We start from the raw sequence: 20481 nt of genomic DNA on the forward strand, positions 1-20481 counted from the left end.
GAAATCCATAAGCAATGCCAGCACAAAGTGCAGTCGCACTTCCAAGCAGGACATGGACCCAGAAAGTAAGGCAGCTGGGGGACATGAATGGAGCAGGTGTGACATTTTAAGAGTGGTGTCCAAACAGGGTGATAATGTACTATTTTTGTTGTCACTGCTAGATGGTTTGTACGGATGGACAGACAGACGTACAAACACACAACGTCACTGCATCATATCTTGCAGGTGTCCCTACAAAACCCTATTCCCCGCAAAGAACTCTGTGGCTGCAATAACAAAGGCTGCGTGAGCACAGGTGTCGTAGAATACACTTGTAGAGCAGAGTAGGCCTGTACAGTTCAAGGACACGGCCCAACTAGAGTCATTCCCTTCGACCCACTTCTATCTCAAGCTCCTCCTAGTTTCGTGATGCTCTATCATTATGCGAAACGATCGCGTCCCCTCTGCGAGCACGCAAACAGTGTCCAGGTCCAGAAGCCTGTACTATTCCACTGAGCCCAATCGTACACACTTTATGCTTGCAGTCTGCTGTCCTGTTGGTACCCTGCAATAAGAAACCGGGCACTGTACCCATCCCTGTTCAAATCGCACCCATCTCTGCGGCCTAACTACGCACAAGAGCTGGCTACCAAATACCGCTCGACACCCACCTGACATGACAAAATCACTCAGCCCTATTCCTGTAAGTGGGCTATTCCCTTGGCAGAAAACGATGCACGAGACGAGACGAGACAAAACAAGACTAGACAAGACAAGACAAGACAAGGCACATGCTAAATTGGACCCGTTTGAAGAAAGAAGCCAGGCCCCCTCACCTGCAGACGTCTCCCTTCGGCCGTGATCTGGGGTATCTGCCGGTGGACCCGGTTGATCAGGTCATTGTAGCCCTGGGTCAGAAGGCCGTCCTGCAGCGGAGGCAAAGAGAAGCGCACGGGTTGAAAGAGGGCGCAAGCACACATTAAGCTCAGAAACATAGTGTGGCAAAACCTTGGTGAGATTTGCTGGCAGGCATCCCTCACAGCGAGACAGTCAGTACAACAGAGCATAACCCAGGGCTGCAAGGTCACATGTCTGGAATTTCGGTGCTATTTTGTCCCAAAGATTGATCTGGGATGCCAACCTTACTGTCATGAGCTGGAAGTCTCACGTTCCACGCATTGTAAACATTGTACTTATGTACAATGTCTCTGAAGCTGGGTATGGCTTCAAGCGTACTTTACTGCACCTACAACAGCATCGTGTTAGTCAATTTATTTGGTTTCATTCAACCTACGCAGCCTTTTTGAGTAGGTGATCAACAGGCCCCACTCCATATCCCACTGCCATCGTTTTGTCGTACACTGCGCTGCTTCGTCGCCCAAAGAGAAATACGAATTTTGTTTTTCCATCCAGGGCACTCTAAAATGCAAGCCTCTTGCCTCAACAACTTTTGAATCTCTCCCCCACACACAACCAATAACAGCACATGAATTTATTAATTTCCTAAGCCTGCACAACTTTTCTGCACTCGGTCACACCGCATGAACCAACAACAGAAAGTGCAGGCATAATGCAATTACCGTGTTTGTTCCTTAATTGTTAGCATTTAGTATCTCTCCACAGAAGCGGCATTCCCCTAAAAACTACTGAGTACTACTCAGACCCCGCTAGTTAGTGCATCTAAACACTTCAAACTAATCATTAAACAATCCCCCAACCACCCCATCTTATCCATAAAGCCTTTCTCAAAACAATTATTCATCATCATCGAAGTCCAGTGCAGGACAAATTCATTCACCAGCTCTTTCAAACGTCTTATCATATTCATTCGAATATAAGGCGAGGTTTTTTTTTCCAAAATTCATAGACTCAAAGTCATTTTTTTTCGAAAATCCAGTCTCAAAGTCATACCCCGCCTCACATTCGAAGCTTAGCATAGTATATATATGTGGCAATTATTTTTACTTTCCAAACTGCACCCTTGCCTTATAATCGTGACCGCCTTAGAATCAAATAAATACGGTATTATGGTCACCCTCCTTATGCAGCGCACTTGCTAAAAAGAAGAGTCTGATGTAAGACAGAGCAACAAAAATATTTCTAAAAATTGAAAAACAGAAACAGACTCACTGCTTCGTCCAGGACAAAGAACCGCACCTGCGGGAAATGACACAATTTATTAAACAACAGCCCCCGCTCTCCTTCCTCACGGAAGGGTGCATTGCAAGCCCTCACAACGGCAGCACAGCACTGGCTACAACCAAAAATCGGCAAACCGATAAGAACCTCGCCGATCGCTTGTGCTTGAACTCTAACCTTATCTCTTCGACCAGTAGTCTCGACGACGCCCCGGTGTACCGCCGTAGCCACGCATTCAAACACGCAGCAATAAATGTTGTAAGCATCTGCCATGGAGTCGACAAGCTCTGGTTGGGCACACACACCTGACATGTCAATCACAGTAAAAAGCCTCATTACAAGAGACACTGTTACAAAAGACACTTGGTTGTAAGAGACATTTGATTTTTCAATGTTTGCCATGTTAGCAACATTGCATACAAGAGACCTTGGTTACGAGGGGCATGTTCCTTGGGTCTCTTGAGTGTCTCCTGCAATGAGATTTTACTGTATCCACATTGATTGATTGATTGCAGGGTTTGACACGCCGGCGCAACGCAGGCGACGAGGCGCACCGTAGTGGAGGGCTCCGGTTTAATTTTGACCCCCTGGGGATTTTTAACGTGTGCCAAAATCTCGAACAGTATCCACATTTCCACTGTAGCCTTCAATGTTTTCCCTCAATCTTTTTCCGTCCCGGCCAACGCAGTGCGTTCACTAACTGTTTCGCAACCAGCTGGCCTAGACAGTCTCTTCGCATACCTCTGTCGCTACCCCAATGATAATAGTACATGGGCTGGCTTGTTGGAGGAAAGCCGTCGTACCTGAGTGAGGCTCAGTTCTCCCGTGGAGATCAGGTCTTCCATACGGCCCGGGGTTCCCACCACAATGTCCACCTGGGGGAAGCGAGAATGACGTTTCAGGATGCAGCTTTGGCCAACGCAAATAAGCTTTCATCCTACAGGAGCATTACAAAGCACGAAATCATCTGTTGCAGAAAGACGAAGCAGCACAGGAGGAACGCTTTAGACACTCACCAAGCCGATCCAAGCGAAACAGATTGCAATTTATAAATGGCATTCTGAGATTACAGCATATTTCTTAATGCTAGCTTTCAACCTCCAGTTTAACTTCGTTGCCGTGCTTCAACAACAGGCTTCAGATCTAGGTAATCTTTATAGAAAATTAGGAAAGGTGGGACTGCAACAAAAACGTGTTGCTAGCGCAGCGACTGTGTTACTTATTCCAATAACATTTATATAATGGTTGCAATCAATGTAGGAAAATAAGGCAGTAACATGAGGCACGATAAGCGCACCCTCGACACCAGGGTGCAAATTTTGCAAAATTCTCAATTATACTTTGACCTCACAAGAACATATCGATGTTCTGGGATTCTAACGTTGATTTTTTTAATGTTTACTCTTACTGTCATAAGCTGGAAGTCTCACATTGTCAAATTTGGCAACTTTAACGCATTTTTTTAAAAGCTGACACCTAACAACCACCACACCTTCAATGTCAACATGGAATGCACTGCTGGTCCCACAACAAAGTGCTACAGATAAAATGTTACCAAGGCACTACTGAGAGCTACGACAGCCACTATACAGAGAGCTGCGAAAACTTTTGTTTCGCACGAGAGGTAGAAAAGTTGGATACGTATACTACACCCCCCCCCCCCCCCTCTCCTTCTGGTGACAATTTTTTTCAACACAGTCAGCACCACCCTCACAGTGCAAATGCTCACTGAATGAATGTTCTTCCCCCACAATATATTTCATGCACAGGAATAAGATGCCTAGTGGATCCAGAGCTTTTTCCTATTGAAGGAAAAGGAAAAGGGAGAGGCTTTGGCCTTGCGGGGTCCCCTCTCTGCCCCCCAGTCTTACCCCGTTCCTGAGCTTCTCAATCTGCTCCTTGGCTGCAACACCTCCAATGACCAGCAGCTCCCTGGGGGAACAACACAGGATGAAGAGAGGGAGGCAGAGAGCAGGAGAGTCAGGACTCAGAAGGGCGACCCAATTACAAACAGTCCATCAATGGTGCCCAACTCAAAGGAGCAAAGCTTGCCTAGTTTTAATAAAACAGATGAGATTCAATTCTCAGTGACAGCAGCCACAAGACGAGTTCAAAAACACAACATGCAGGCAGGGAAAATTGGGCACAACCTTTGCGAAAATAAGTCACATTTTTTTCGCAACTACAGTAACCTCTGCTGGACAAGCAGAGCTGCTCTCAAAGATAAAGTTTTGTTAAAGACGAGCAACACAAAATGCGAACATGTCAGTGTTCCTGCACTGATGACAAACAAGGCCTGCCACCACAGGTCAGTGCGTGAAGCCAGAGGAGGTAACTTGCCCACCTGACGACCGGGTCCTTGAGGTGCTTCTTGAAGCTGGTGATGCACTTGAGCGTCTGCTCGGCCAGCTCACGAGAGGGCTGCAGAATGCGGCATGCAGTGAGAAGAAGTCTTTAAGGACATCAGGTACGCGGAGATTAACCGAGGCTGTTAGGGCGAGAACGAAAACAAGAGCAGTCACCTCAATGATGATGGCCTGTGGTGCATTCTTCACACTCTTGGGAGCCCCAACAGACGTTCCTGGACGGGGCACAAAAGTAAATGAAAAGAAAGGGTGAACATCAACTCTAGTTTGACACACGCACACCAAGGAAGCGGGAATGCAATTCCCGCAGTACTGCATCATCATCCTTTAACAACCTCTGCACTAACCAGTGGCAGAACCAGACAGGAGGATGGCACGCAATATATCCCCCCTTCCCTGTTCCCTCCTAAACCATCGCCTGGAATTAGCACAGCTAAGCCTACATGGTGTATCACCAGCCTCCTCTCCTGAAACTAGTACCTTTCCCTCCCTAAAAGTCATCCTGGATACCCCAATGCTTTTGATACGCGAGTCTTCCGTCTCCTTTGAAATTGATGCCCCCGACATGCCTTACAACGAACTCAACACTATAACTGCATCCCGTATTTTCAGACCTGCCAACCTAGCAACACAAAAATCCAGGAGACCACAGCCCAGGGGGAGGGGGGTGAGGAGGAGGGGGGGGGGGGGGGTTAGTTTAGCACTTCACAAATTACTGAGACTAGAGCCTGACATCAGACAGAGGTAAGGATGTCTATTCTGAGTTGCTTTATTACATCATGAGAAACTCTACTGCGGATTTTTGTAGTGGAGAGCGCCAAACTTCTTTACTTGTGAAGGGACCCGGCAGTGGCAGACTTTGCAAGCTGCAAAAACTTGTCGGAATACATCTGCTCAAAATATTGCCCGGTTTCGTGACCCTTCACCATGAGGAGGTCGCTTAGAGTCTTGCTGGAAAGTGAGGACCGAAATTCGGTTCTCGTCTTCTTAACCGTGCTAAAGATTCTCTCACATTCAGCACTGCCGTGTTTGGAAAGTAGTTGGAGCATCACCACCTTTGCCCCTCTACCAAACTTCACTTCCCCTCAGTAACACTTGGAAGTACTTCTTTGCTTTTGAAACCGCCATTGACCTTTCAACTGAACTCGGGGAAGCACCCACCCCACCCGATCACGTAACAGACAATAATGATGCATAGCCTAGCGTACAAAATGCGCTTGAACGTACTCCAAACATTTCCTCCAGAAAGATGCCTGGCTGCTGCATTCACGAAAGACCTGCAGCCGTTACCTTTCCTTCCTTCATTTTCAGTGGAGGTAGCTGGCAATCCTTGTGGTGGTCGCTTGCAACACTGCTCTGCACACACAGCCATCTCAATCGGCACCACCATCGTGCCAAGCATGCGCCCACACCCCATCCCCCTAACTCGCATCAACGCTTCTTGCCCAAAAAAGGTTCCATGGAACGTGAGCTACGACCGAGAGATGCAAATGTTGTGGGGCCTATTTCCTCGCCTTCTTTCTGCACGGCGACGAGTGAGCCTCGCAGCTTACCGTTGCAAGCTATAGGTGCGCAGTACTATTGTGCCGAGAATATACTTAGCGGTATTCTACGGTATGGTTACAAAAAACCAGAAGTATGGTGGCGAGTGCTTTTCGTCAGCACCGCAACTGTCGCAACAGAAAAGACTGACGTATGTGCGTGATAAAAAGAAAGATGACCTCTCTGCTGTAATGGCCACTTTTCGGAAGATTCGAGATAGCATTCGTACAATCGCGAGATGTGGTCAAAATTCAGGAGTCTCCTTGACACTTCGGCAGAGCTGGCAAGTAGTATGTATTTCCCAAATAAACATCGACAAACTCTCCTATCCCATTCCCCGCTACCCGCTGCAAAGAAACCACCAAGATCAACTCGCAGCCTCCCACAAAAAGAAAAGGAGAACAGAATTAACCACACTCAATGGCTTAACCGCAGCGTGTCACGAAAGGAACACGGTAATCTCATATACACTCCCCACTGCCTTCTTATTCGCACGCGTACCAAACGCAACGGAAACTTCTAATTAATTTTTTCCCATTCAGCATTTGTTAGCAGTGCAAACAGGTTGCAGTTGCACACAGTGGGACGCTGGAATGCTAAAAGTGAACCGAATGAGTGAGAGAAGCGGCTTGGTGGCAGCAACGCCAACCAACCTGTGACCGTCGAGTCCACGACACATTCCTTGGGGGCAGCTGAAACTGCCACGTAGCCATCCTGCGCAGGAATAACAAGGCATCAAGGTTAGAATTGTTGCACCGTATCCCCGCTTAACAAAGTAAAACTAAGAAAAGAAAAAAGCCTTCGTTGCTTCAATTCTGCCAGAAGGGGTGCCGAGAACCCAACACGCCAACAGAGATCCCCCGCCAAAATGCCCTGGCAGCTGAAGTATGAAATGTTTGATCCTTAAACATTCAGCCACGTTGCTGAACACCAATTAATCGGAGTATGTTCACATTTACCCATACCCAATAGGCGAAATATGCGGCACAATGCCCCATAAAGCGGCCACAAGGGACGCACAGACAGATCCAGAACCATACAGGTCTTGCCCTCACTACTCCGACCTAAGGTGTGAAAATAGTGCAAACACAAAAACAGCGTTTGCAACCCACCGGTTACCTGACAAAACATGCAGGACGGCAAATCTTAAGCATACACAACAAAATGCGACATTGCGTGCTATGCCAGCAATACCCACAGAGCCCCCAAGGGAACAGTTAAACAAATATCACTCAGCTGGCCATGCCTCCACGACAAAACACATAATCCAAACCTGAAAATCCTGGTACCAGCATAAGGGGGAAAAAAGGAGAGCAATAAGACGTAATTATTTACGAGTGCTGTCACTTAATTGTGAGCAATAGCACGAAAAGGTAAACAACAAAGCGCTCAGTTTATAAAAGTCAAAGCTAATGCTTCTATCTAACTCTGAAGCCTTCCTCTCCGCTTACATTGCGCTGGATCCATGACCGAGTCTAGATATTACACACAGGGTAGGCGACATTATATTCCACTCACGAGTTCTATTAACATCCCTTCTGCTTCTATTCCTTTATCTCATTTTAATATATCAATGTACACGTTTTGCTTGTTCTAGCTATTTCATTTCCCTATATATTCCATTTATCTACCAACCAGTAGCTTGCCATGTTGTGTGTTACATGCGATTAAATCAAATGTTGGACAGAACCCCGTCTGGTCGTGGAAACGCTGACACCAATAAAAAAACAGATGCCGACCACAATGTTTATAAAACGAAAAAAAAAAAAAAGACATACATGCGGTTCCACGCACACCTAACAATGTTTGTAACTTCAAGGGGGGACATGGCAAGTAAAACAACTTTTTTATTTATGGACCAAATTGAATCAAATTAGGAGCATTTATGTAACTAGCCATCCTAAAAACAAAACTGAAATCAGTTTTAGCATATTTTCTATACCTTTTAAGCTAGAAGACTAATTACCTGAAGCTTGCAATCAGCATAATTAACTAATGAGGCAAGAAGTCAACTAGATTTTTACGTCAGTGTGATCAGAAATGTCTAGGTATTCTGTGCAAGGAAGCTTTTGGGTTATTGCATTATATCCTTTAGGCATAAAGAAAGAACAAGAAAATTTTCACCTTCCTTTCGAAATCAGAAATAGTCTCATGTCAAAAAGAAAGTGAAACTTCCGTCTTTATTTTTGGATACTTAAAGTAAATAAAGCAATAATCAAATAGCTTCCTTGCACAGAATGGACCTTCCTGGTGATGCTGACATAAAAATCTTGTCGAGTTCTTGCCTAATTAGTTAATCTTGTGACAACTCTGTGAAGGTAATTAGTCCGGTAACTCAGACAGTATAGAAGACATTCTCAAACTGATTTAAGTTATGTTATTAGGTTAGTTAACTACATAAAATCTCTTAATTTGACTAAATTTGGTCCATAATTAACAAAAATAGTTTTACTTGCCACGTCCCCCCTTCATGGCCAAGATGGTGTGTGAGGAGGCAAGTTTTGCGGACTCACCGACGGGGGATGCTTGAAAGGCGTGGCGCCAAAGTTGAACTCCATCTCGGCATTCTGCAACAGGGCGGCACAGAATGGAAGAGAAAGAACCATGACCACTCGCAACTTCATGTTAGACCAGAGGCCCTCACCCAAACTCCGTTTCTCTGGCAGACAAACCCCGCAACGCACTCACTTTCATAAAAACCTGAACCACGAATTACAATGAATTAGAGAGCATTTAATGGGCGTAGAGATTAATGGGAGAGGCCTTTGCCCTGCAGTGGTCTTATATAGGCTGGTGGTGATGATGATGATGGTGATGATAAAACATTTAGTTCTGTACAACCAAAGTTATTAGTAGTAACCATTCGCTGTGTGGTAGACTACCAAACCCTATTTCCACACTTTTACTATTTAGCTGAATTCTGGCCGCATATTCCCTCCAGTTTGAGCAACCCCTGCAGGAACGTTGGTACTTCTTATGTTTTGCACTTTTAACAAGTTCCGACCATATTTCCTAGTTACCATTCATTTTTTTTGTGTTAGGCTAGGCTACTGTACATTGTTTGGTGTTCTCCCACATTAAAACTCCCAAGGCTCCCGCACGTGTCTTTGAAGCGCTGGGCGTTCCATAGCGCGAGGCAGTTCGCAGCATGCACACTCAGCAGCAGCAAAAGGGAACGGGCGGCGACACAACGCACAGAAAACAGATCTAAGCCACCGGAAAGCCCAAGGTGGAATTGCGTCACAAAGGAGATCGTGTCAAGCAGCAACACAATCAATACCCTCTTAACGGGGCGACGTTCAATTGGACAATCACGCTTTCACAGCCAAAACTTTGAAAGTGCTGAGGTGTGTCTCAGACAGTGGGTTAGTTACGACTGCACTGCCCCCGTGGTTGGAGTCGGTCATTTCAATCTGAACCTGTTGAGACTGAAAAAGAAGTGCTTGCAGGTTTCATGGACGTTTGGCTTGCTATGCCACACCAATGTGGCCCCACCGACCACCCAGCGGCATACACGCATCGATTTCACATTACCCAAAAATGTATCTGCAGCTACGAGTATGTTGATCAGTGTATATCATAGTGGCAACAAAGCCATTGCAACCGTTAATACCAAGTGGCAATGGCTTTCCATCTCAGTCGGTCACCCAACCTCACTGGGTAAAATGACCCCGCATTTTCACTTTCGCTAACTGGTTAGATTTTTTTTAAAATCACAATGTAAGAATAGGGTGAGATAGCCCACACTGTCCTGAACAATAGCTAGTTGCCCTTGGGTTATTACTACCACACCTGTACCTGCAGCCAGTTCCTGGTGGCCAGGGCTGCCACTTCCAGTGCGCACGCAAGCCTAGCCTTTGTTTGCCAAGGCTTAATCCCACAAGGGGAGCAAATCCAGGACCACGGCTCAAAGCACACACCCCAAGGTGTGCTGCTGAAACTTTCATGTCTTGTGCAGCGCTAATTAACACAGGCAACCCTCTGTTGTCACCTACATTTGCGTGAAACTGTTACCCGGTTAAACTTCCGAATGACCACACTGCCAGACAGCACTGAACGACACGGTCAAGAAAACTAAACAGAATGAGAAAACGGCCGTCCGCACTTCTGCTGTTCACCAACCTTGAGGACGACTGCCGGGAAGATGGGGCAGCGCTTCATGTTGGGCGGGACCTGGAAGGCCTCTTCAAACACGGTCCCTGCACCCGGCATCACCAGAACGGAGTTGCACCACGAGCAAAGCTCTGCCCTGTCTCCCCTCCCAACGTCTCATACCTAGGAGAACAATCTCAAGGGTCTCACTGAGAGGCTAGGGGAGGAAAATCACAAGCTCATAAAAAACTTTAACATTATTGTTCGGTAAGGGGGACGACGTTGGCCTGTGTGTCTCCATTTCTAGCAATCAACTTTTTCACTGCTACGTTACAAATCTTTATCAACCACATAGTGATGTGGTAATTAAGCCTGAAAAAATTTTATGCTACAATGTTAGAGGTATCAAGGGAAAAAGAGGTACCATTCAGCACACACAATCCCGGTTAGCATATATCCTCTCACTTAGACACTGAACAAAAGCTCACTGCAAGTAGCATGGCACGCAACTGGACCGACTGCCGGAAACTGTTAACATACACAAGCAAATAAAAATAAATGTTTTATCTTAGGTGGCATAAACCAAACTGCAACAAATCGCATTGTGGCTCCCAAAAGAAAAGCTCGCAGAGAAGCCTCGGATGGATGCATTGGCAAAAGCACGCTCCCCCTACCGTTCTTTGAGAACTTGATGCTGCCAGCGTCCAAGTCGAGGAAACAGCCAATCACGTCATGCATCCCGAACGGCTGCACAGGAATACGGAAGGACAAACATGAGCACAGCGCATTCCCCACCTCTTGCACAGGCCAAAACAAAAGAAGGAAAGGAGAGAGAGAGAGAGAGAGAGAGAGAGAGAGAGAGAGAGAGAGAGAGAGAGAGAGAGAGAGAGAGAGAGAGAGAGAGAGAGAGAGAGAGAGAGAGAGAGAGAGAGAGAGAGAGAGAGAGAGAGAGAGAGAGAGAGAGAGAGAGAGAGAGAGAGAGAGAGAGAGAGAGAGAGAGAAGAGAGAGAGAGAGAAACTTCCACCATTTACATGAGACCCAATGATTAGAACTGCCTGAAGTATTGGATTTTTCTTGCTCGTTATTTCTGCTATAGAGGAAGGGAAACCACTTTTTCAGCAAAATTTTAAAACAAATATTTCGCCCAAGCGTTTAAATTAGTCAAACATTTTTAAAATTTGTTTTTGTTCGTATCACTGCACGGGTGCAACCCCTAATTGGCAGCAAGGGTAGTGGGCTGGTCTGCAGTTGAAGCAACGTCCCTAACACTCACCACAGCAGTGCTGTTCGATTTTCCCCATTATTCTCAAAAGGCCTCTTCCTCAGTAAGCAAAGAACCACCCCTCTTGCTATTGCTACAAGCTGTCCCATCTCTTTTAATTACAGCTCCCTGTCAAGACATGCTTACCGACGAAATGCCAGCCCAATCTAAGCACCAGTGAACACTCACCTCGCCGTACGAGTCAAACTGCCTGTTGAAGGACTTCTTGCCGGTGCCACCAAAGCCAAATCCTTGCTTGTCCGTACCTGGGGAAAGGAAGGTGCAAAGTAAATTGACAACAATCTGCGACTCTTCCATTTCGGGCTTTCAGTAATAGTAGCAGAGTCCTTCAATACTTTTCTGGTCATGATACTTCTGTGTAACGCTATGGGAGGGCTTCATATGTGAGCCTAAGATCCCGCGCGGCGGCGCTGCGAGTTCGGTGAAGGCGGCTGCGACGGCATTGGCAGTGCATTGAGCTGCGATCTTGCTGCGATGTTTGCTGTGCAATATACCCATGTTCACTCATCACGAAGGGCAAACTATGTAAACTACGCCGCCTCAGATGTGCTGCGTGCCTGGTTGCCCCTCTGACTATCGAAGTACATAGAAAAAAGCTTCGCTGTCCCGCTTCACTACTGAATGTGAACAGGGTGACAAGTGGAAGTGACACAAGTACTTCCAGTTGTGAGCCGAAGCACGTCTCGTCTCGACTGCACGGATGCTATTCGAACCGTTGGGTTTGTAATAGGTGGCCAGTCAGGGTCTCTCCAGCACGAGAAGCCCAAGCTCTGCGTCCGCACCAACCCCCGGCACCATCCGATGCTCAAAAAACTGCCAGTGTATCTGACGAACCGAAGACACTGCGCGGTCACGAAGAGTAAACCCACCTGCACAACAACGTCAGTTGTTGCCGCCTAACAATGATTGGAGGGGAGCTACTCTACGTACGATGTCTTTTACGATATTTGTACGATTTCCCTTCATCGATCCCGATATTGCCACAAACTTATGTAAATAAACACTTCTACAACACAGCTGTGGCAATCCTGTGTAGTCTCTTCTGCATGCGCTTGGCAGCTGCCTGCTACGGCCAGCCAGCGGTGGCTCCATTTTGATAATCCAATCAGCTCTTTCAAGTTCTGATAAGCCGGGCATGGCTAGCTGAACTTGCATGTTTTTTTTTGTTTTGTTTTACTTGCCTGTTGATGGGTGGGTGGCAGGCGCTCTGCGTGTGAGTTTTTATCTTTTTGGCACTCTACCTATGCACTCAGCCTATCAATTACCCAAGACTGTAATATGACCCCCCCTCCATGCACCCATTATGCTGCTTCCAATTCTCCAGCATTTTTTTTTCTTCTGCTGTCTACGCTCACCTTCCAACTGTAGATTTTTATTACTGTATTTTCGCGCGTATATCCCACCCCTGCATATAATCCGCACCCTCACTTTCAGCCCGCCGGGAAAGAAAAAAAAATCCTCGCGCACTGCCTGCACATTTGATACAGGAAAGGCTGTGCCAAAGCTACTGCTCAAGCAACTTATCACATACTATGCAGACAGAAAAAACGTATATTTAGCAAGTAGAATACACTGACGACTGCAAGGCGAAAGTCACGGTTCACTAATAAAAATCAGTTGTCAGAGTGCGCTGGTTCTTGTTTTCTCTTCATTGTGCTTATACGTTTTGCGAAATCGCTGCCGTGGAAAGCTTAATCATTATTACTGTGTAGGAGCTTCACAGCACAATGCGCATCGCCGTGAAGCTGCACTAAAGGAAAAACCTCGCGCATTATCCACACGCATACTTCGCCACTGAAATTTTCGCATTCTTGGTGCGGGTTATGCACACGAAAATACGGTATTATTATATTATTGCCTCCCTATAAAATCACGCAGATGCAGCACTAAACCAACGTGCTAAGAGGCCAGGTTCGTATACCTATTGGCTCGGAGCAGCAGGTCGCTGAGGGCTGTGTAGCGATTTGATTCCGGAGCTAGATAACTCATATAGTCTAGGTGGCAAATCCAAGGCTAGTCAAAAACTGAAAATGCCGAATGCCCGCCCTTACGAAGCGAAAACTTAGCCGTGTCTGTTGCAACTAACCAGCAAGGCAACATGCCTCCGTAACACGTGTAGTCCTGCGTCTATCCCGCATCTAAGCTACACGACAATAACGTCCAGAAAAATATGCGTAGCGTTGTTAGTGGGGGGAAATGAAGCGTAGAGGAATGTAGGCATGTTGTTGTTGGAGAAACAGTTGGCCAGCAAGCATCGCAGGAGGCCGGCAGCCTTTGCATTGACAGGGGCGATCCTAGCGGCAGCTTGTGTCTCTGAATGAAACTTCGGCCTACGTTTCATGACCAGAAAAAACATTGAAGGACTTTGGTAATAGCAGGTACAAGCACTCGCTCTTTTCATACTCGAACCACCGTGTTCAGAGGCTCAAACCTCCAAAACTGTGAGCATATTTGTGTGTTATAGTGCCAACCCAATCTTAAACTGTAAGCGTAATCAAATGGCGGCCCTAATGACTAACCGTATGACCACTGCGAGACCATTTGCAATGCAAAATTTAGCTGTACATTCACAGCATCCACTTGCTTTCATGCTTGGGGACTGCTGAGCAACGACCGCAACAAAAATATACGCGAAACAAGAACTGCAAACACCGACAGGTTTATGTCTCGAAGTGCCACTTAACAGCACTGAAAAAGATGACCCCTTTGTAGCCTTCCTTGCTCAAGTTTTGCGACAGCTCCTCAACGAGTTTTTTGTTCTCAACTGAAGGTGTACAGAGAACCTTTCCAAATTTTGAACTGGACTGTCAATGATGCAGAGAGAAAAGGAAGTTTTCCATCACACTACCCTATACTTAAGTCATAAATGCTGGACAGCAGTACCAAAGCACTCTTTGTCTCCAGGCATGTCAAGATCCTATCTAAGAAAAGCTGATGATGGTGATCTGGTTAATGAAACAAAGCTAATGAAGGGCAATTATGCCACACAAAAAAATAAATAAAACTGGTGCAAATGTATCCCTTGACTGTACAAAAGATGAACTAGAATGTTCAAGGCAAAGCTTCAGCCAAAAATGTCATCTCTACATCAGGTCAGGCTGGGTTAAACGTTTAAGTTTATTGATTGATTGTGGGGTTTAACGCGCCGACGCAACGCAGGCGATGAGGCGCGCCGTAATAGAGGGCTCCGGATTAATTTTGACCACCTGGGGATCTTTAACGTGCGCCGAAATCTCGTACACACGGGCGTTTTTGCTTTTCGCCTCCATCAGAAAAGCGGCCGCCGCGGCCGGGAATCGAACCCGCGACCTTGTGCTCAGCAGCGCAACGCCTTAGCCACTGAGAACGTTTAGGTTTAAGTCACTAGGTTCGAAGTGTGCATGAAAATTTGTATCACTATTAGGCCAATGCAGTCTATTGAATGAATCAGGCACGCAAGTTACTGTCAAGGTCCATTTAAAGTATAAAAACTTGCATCCCTGTTGGCTTCCTCGTTGTTTCCTATGTTACGTCTCGAAATGACTGTGCTCCCCATAGCACGCACCAAACAGGATAACACAGGCTCCAAGCCAAATTTTAGAAAATTTCAGGGGTTTAACTCATCGAAGAAGTGATATCCCGGCTATGAGGCACACCGTAGCGAAGAATTACGGATTAACTTCGACAACGTGGGCTGAAACGAGCACTTTTGTTTTTTGCCTCTATCAGACAAACAGCCACCACTGCCGAAATCGCGCTCATGTCCGTGGGCTCAGCAGCACAGCGCCTTAGCCACTGAGTCACTGTGGCGGGTCAAATTTTAGCAAAGAAATGCTTGCACCTCCTATCAGGCCGTGCTAGAGGTCTAGTGTGAGACTGGCTTGAAGCATTTCAATTTCACGAGACGGCCGTAAGAGAAATTCGCCCAGCTGTTTCAAAAGCAGCACGAGAGTCGCTGTGGAGGCTCTCACCCAGGTCGAGGGAGGCAGCCAGAGAAGACCAACCGACGCGGCAGAGGCCCTCGTCGGTCACCTTGGCTTCGAAGTAGTACTTGCCTGTCGGAGGGAAAAAGAAAACAAACAATTCATCTTGGGGATGATGGGGCTAGAAATGTGAGCGGTTCAAAAAAAAAAAAAAAAAAAAAAAAAAAAAAACTTTGGTAACGAAAACAGGTCTTCTCATTTTTTCGAACCAGAATAGAATTAAAAAAAAAAAACAATACAGCTTCTCCGCAGAATTTTGTTGCGATGCGACCAATGTGCAGGGATAGTAGTGGTTTCTGAAGTCCATTCGGTGATGTGAAATCATATGCAGATTTTGAGAGCAGAAGCTCCGCTGAGACTTTTGTGATGCAGCATGTAACAGTTGTATTATTTTCAGTGTTAACGAAGAAATTAATCGGGCACTTAAGTCTCCTATATGATTTGAGGGCGAAAGCCAGTGATTATCGAGACTTTTTCACTGCTGCATCGTGTTTGGAGTGCTGTCACGTGGAACGCATCCGCATAGTTCTTGTTCCATCCTAGCCTATTAGCAAGTTAGTGTTTATGTAGTTACTGTACTTGGCTGATGCTCTGGTTGACCATGGTTCAAATTCAAATGAGTTTTTATTTTATTTTCTCTTTACAGCAACCATCATTTTGGTTCCATTCATGAAGTTGCCAGCAACAGCAGTCACTTTTCGCGTTTGACAAGACGTCCAAGGCTTTCACCTGCTTTCTTATAGATCTGTGTGGAAACTTTTTTCCATTTTTCACGTTTTCAAAAAAAAAAAAAAAAAAAAAACACGAAACAAAGCTGTTTTTTCATGTCCCTCTCAAATCCTTGGAAATTTAGATGTCTAGATGGGACACTAGGCCTAGACAGAGAAATTGTGTTTACGCGGCTAGAAGTTTTAACACAAGGCGCTTGTTAATAAAAGATATCACTGAACAGCTGTTTCAAAGCTTTTCATTTTAACAAATCAATATATGATACAATCCTGGCAAGAGAAAAAAAGAAAAAGAATTTCCATGTGACTCACAGGCTACACAGAAAGCAGGCAACAAACTTTCAAGACCTCCTTGTATCAGAACTTCACTCTTGTTCAGAGAATAGTGGGACATTAGCCGTTTGAAACAATGTTTTTAAAAAATACCTGTGATGAGAATAGCATTAGAGCCCGACACCAGTATTTCATTAAAACAGTGGCTAGCAGAACTGTACCACTGTTTCCGCTGATTCAACTGTCCCCCAGTTTTTTTATTTTCTTGGCCACAGTACCTAAACACTGAACTCCCCAGTTTGCTTATCACTCTTTTTTAAACTTTCCAAGCAGTCTTCAAATGTACGCAAGATCTGAGACTACATTTCGGCTGGAGCGAAACTACCAATTCACGTTATAGGCTAAATAAACAGGATAATTGACGGCAACAGCAGGACAACCTGTCCCTTAAAATACTGAACGTGAATTGCAGAAGTATCGTTAATAAGGTTACTGAGCTAGAGACATTGTTGTTGACCCACAGCGTTGACATTGCCATCCTCACAGAAACATGGTTACATGCGTCAATTTATGACCGTGAATTTGTCCCCTCTGGGTACAGTGTGCATAGAAAAGACCGCGAGAATAAAGGTGGTTGCGTTGCTATCGTGTATAATAAAAGCTTAAGTGTGAAAAGAATGCCTGACGTGCCTGGGGTAGAAGCTATCTTTTGCAAAGTGTACTGCGGGAAAGTTAGGTACGTTATAGGTGCTCTGTACAGGCCTCCTGGCTCTGATAGTGACATCCTGGAAAACCTAAAAACGTATCTAGATGCACAGGTCAGGGTTGGGGACAGAATCATTCTAGTAGCAGGCGACTTTAATCTCCCCGATGTCGACTGGTCAACCTTCGCACCCGGTAAACGAAATATTCACTGTGAAACGATGCTTGATATTGCTTTCGCGTTTGACCTAGAGCAAGTAGTCAAAAATTACACCAGAATTCGTGGTGACTCAAAATCAATACTTGACTTAATTTTACTAAGTGGCTCGATTACAGCCAAAACATCGTGCGAAGTAATACCAGGCATGTTGGATCATTCGGCAGTAATACTTGAATTAACTGGTGTAGCACTCCAACGCAAAAAACCTAATGTCCAGTTTCCCCAACTTTTCTCGAGCAGACGATGTCTCTGTCATTGACACGCTTGCCTTTAATTACGACGTTTTCTCATCCTATTCCGAAGATATAAACGGCCTTTGGCATAAATTCAAAATAGTATAATAGCAAATATGTTCCCCGGATTGTAAAGAGGTCGGAGCACAAAAACGCATGGATCTCTCGGGACTCATTGCGCTTACAAAGGAAACTAAAATGACTTATTAAGGCAAAGAAAACATCTTCTAACTCTGCTTGCATTGCAAATGAAATAGCAGACATTACATTAAAGCTAAAAACATAAGTACGAACTGACAAGCAACGGTACTATTTCGGAGAGTCTTTACCAAACTTTATAACCTCGTCCCCTGAGAGATTCTGGCGGCACGTACGTCCGACTTCTGGCGGGTGTGATGTACTATTTGATATTGAAGGTGAACAAGTAGACGACGCAAAAACAAACAATCTCGGAGGCTTTCAATGAGCAGTTTAAGAGCGTTTTCACTGTTGATGACAATGTAATACCAAACTTTGACGCAAATTTTCTACCCGTACCAGATGTTGTAATAAGTGAAGCTGGAATTTTGAACATGCTGTTGAAACTAGATGTCAAAAAGGCACCAGGACCGGACGACGTGCCCAACGCTTTTTTTAAAAGATATGCAGAATGGACATCGAAATACTTGTGTGTTCTGTTCACTAAATCTTTGTGTGAAGGGCAAATACCGGACGACTGGGGAATCGACAGAGTAAAACCTATATACATAAGAGCGGGAAAAAAAAAACTGCATCAAGAACTATCGTCCCATCTCCTTAACTTGCACGGCATGTAAACTTTTAGAACATATTATACATGCCACATTACGCAGTTTATCGATCAACATAATATTTTAATTTAACAAAGCATCAACATGGATTTCGAAAAGGTTATTCTACGTGTACCCAACTAGCAGAAACAATACATGATTTTGCGCTTACCATTAATAACGGCAAACAAACTGATGTAATTTTTATGGATTTCCAAAAAGCGTTTGATAAGGTCTCTCATAAGAAGTTACTTCACAAACTCCGCAAAATATAAATAACCATCAGCTCTTAAATTGGCTTACAGCATACATTACCAATCGTAAACAGTTTGTTGTATTCAATGGGGAAACTTCCGAAGATGTTTCTGTGGACTCTGGCGTCCCTCAGGGGTCAGTGCTTGGGCCCCTTCTTTTTCTTTTGTTTGTTAATGATATTGTCTGCAATATTCCTGTGAAAATACGATTGCATGCCGATGACTGTGTTATCTACACGGAAGTGAACAGTGTAGCCGATCAGATTCTTTTAAATGACACACTCAACAAAATTGTTCTCTGGTGTGACAAGTGGCAAATGTGCATTAACTTTGACAAAACAGTATTTATGAGAATTACTAACCGGAAGAGTACTTTAGCGTATACGTATTCCGCGAACAACAATTTCCTTCATGAAGTATCAGAGTACAAATACTTGGGCCTCTGGATTTCAAATACTTTAAATTGGGGTCACCACATTGATTATGTGGCAAGAAATGCCAACTGTAAGCTTTTCTATTTACGAAGAGCTTTAAAATTCAGCACTCCTGACGTCCGAATGACCGCATATAAAGCTCTTATTCTTCCCTCATTAGATTATGCAGCTATTTTTTGGCACCCCTTCACTCGAACCAATATTAACAAGCTTGAAAAGATACAGAAAAAGGGTGTCCGATTTATTTATAACAGCTACGGGCGTACTTCTGTTTCAGCCCTGTTATTCATAGCCAACTTACCACAAATAGCTGAAAGAAACCGTTTAGCCAGGCTAAAATTTCTCTATCAAATAGTAAAAAGCCACTATAAATTAGACATCTCCAACATAATAACATTCTCCTCCGGGTATGCCACAAGGCAAAGGCATCAAATGACAATTACTCCTTTTCGTACACGCAACAATACCTTCAAATATTCCTTCTTTCCGCAGACCATTACTGAATGGAACCAGCTTACTAGCACCCAAGTACAACAGCCTTCACTTTCCTTGTTGACATCATCTTTAACTTACTTAGTGCTGAAATTATGTCATTTATTCTTTTTTATGTACCTATGTATTTGTTGTTTGCCTTTTTTTGTGATCTCCTCATCATTTGTACCCTCCTGCCAAAATCCCAATGTGGGATTGCAGTATCAATAAATAAATAAAAAAATGAAAAATTTATGCCAAAAATTAAGAGGTCACAAATTATGAAGTACCATCGCCTCCTGTATTTTACAATGCCAAACGCATCGCCCGCTTCCCAATGGGAGTGAGTGGTACACCTGCAGTGCCCACATGTCGTAAGGTGGGGCCCCGAGCTGAACCGGGATCACCCGACCGTAACTAAATTCGAGAGCGGCTTGTACCTGGTTGCCAAGGCAACCGATGTTTGAGAATGTCGAAACAACGGCGGTCTCGTCAGCATTAGAAAACTCAGAACCGCGGCGGAGTATGATTTGCCAACGTCGCTGCTTTCCACCACGCGTCGCCCCAAGATGAACCGGTCATGTGACTAAAGCACTGGAAAGGCTAGTGATTGGGCGGAGAGTGGCCAGAGTAGAAGGCGAGGGCTTGGCTGGCCGCTCAGGGCTGATGCGTTCGGCATTGTCAAAATACCGGCAGTTATCAGCTGTGTCTTCCAAGAATAAACTATTTTCTGCGGTTGATAATGATAACTGTTCTTTCTTTTTGTCATTATTGTCATAAAGCAAGAGAGCAAGTATCTGGAACCAACAATGTTTACCAGTCGATTTCACCTCACACTGTAAGTGTTATGTGCGATTCCAGGCAAGCAATAAAGTAAGCAAAAAAAAATAATAAAATGATAATAATAATAATAATAAACAGGCAACGATGCAGGGGATAGGAAACCAGTGCCAATTACAGCAATCCAGTAAATTTATTTCCCCCAAATGTCGCTTTGTATTTCTCTTGCGTGCCC

At 44.9% G+C, this 20481-nt stretch overlaps 1 protein-coding gene across 1 annotated transcript in view; it reads right to left on the minus strand.

The window, feature by feature from the left end:
* Ddx1 (ATP-dependent RNA helicase Ddx1) overlaps window positions 1–20481 on the minus strand; it is a 46933-nt gene that overhangs the window by 19581 nt on the left and 6871 nt on the right. The window contains exons 7-18 of the mRNA XM_077690127.1: window positions 15352–15435; window positions 11570–11646; window positions 10793–10865; window positions 10149–10225; window positions 8540–8593; window positions 6680–6740; window positions 4641–4699; window positions 4463–4539; window positions 3990–4050; window positions 2922–2993; window positions 2110–2136; window positions 816–905 (exon numbers count right to left, since the gene is read on the minus strand). Of these exons, the coding sequence (XP_077546253.1) occupies window positions 816–905; window positions 2110–2136; window positions 2922–2993; window positions 3990–4050; window positions 4463–4539; window positions 4641–4699; window positions 6680–6740; window positions 8540–8593; window positions 10149–10225; window positions 10793–10865; window positions 11570–11646; window positions 15352–15435 (812 nt within the window). The remainder of the gene's footprint in view (window positions 1–815; window positions 906–2109; window positions 2137–2921; window positions 2994–3989; window positions 4051–4462; window positions 4540–4640; window positions 4700–6679; window positions 6741–8539; window positions 8594–10148; window positions 10226–10792; window positions 10866–11569; window positions 11647–15351; window positions 15436–20481) is intronic.

This window comes from Haemaphysalis longicornis, unplaced genomic scaffold (assembly GCF_048455015.1).
Source record: "Haemaphysalis longicornis isolate Haplotype H1 unplaced genomic scaffold, Haemaphysalis longicornis Haplotype H1 scaffold_10, whole genome shotgun sequence".
NCBI lineage: Eukaryota > Metazoa > Arthropoda > Arachnida > Ixodida > Ixodidae > Haemaphysalis > Haemaphysalis longicornis.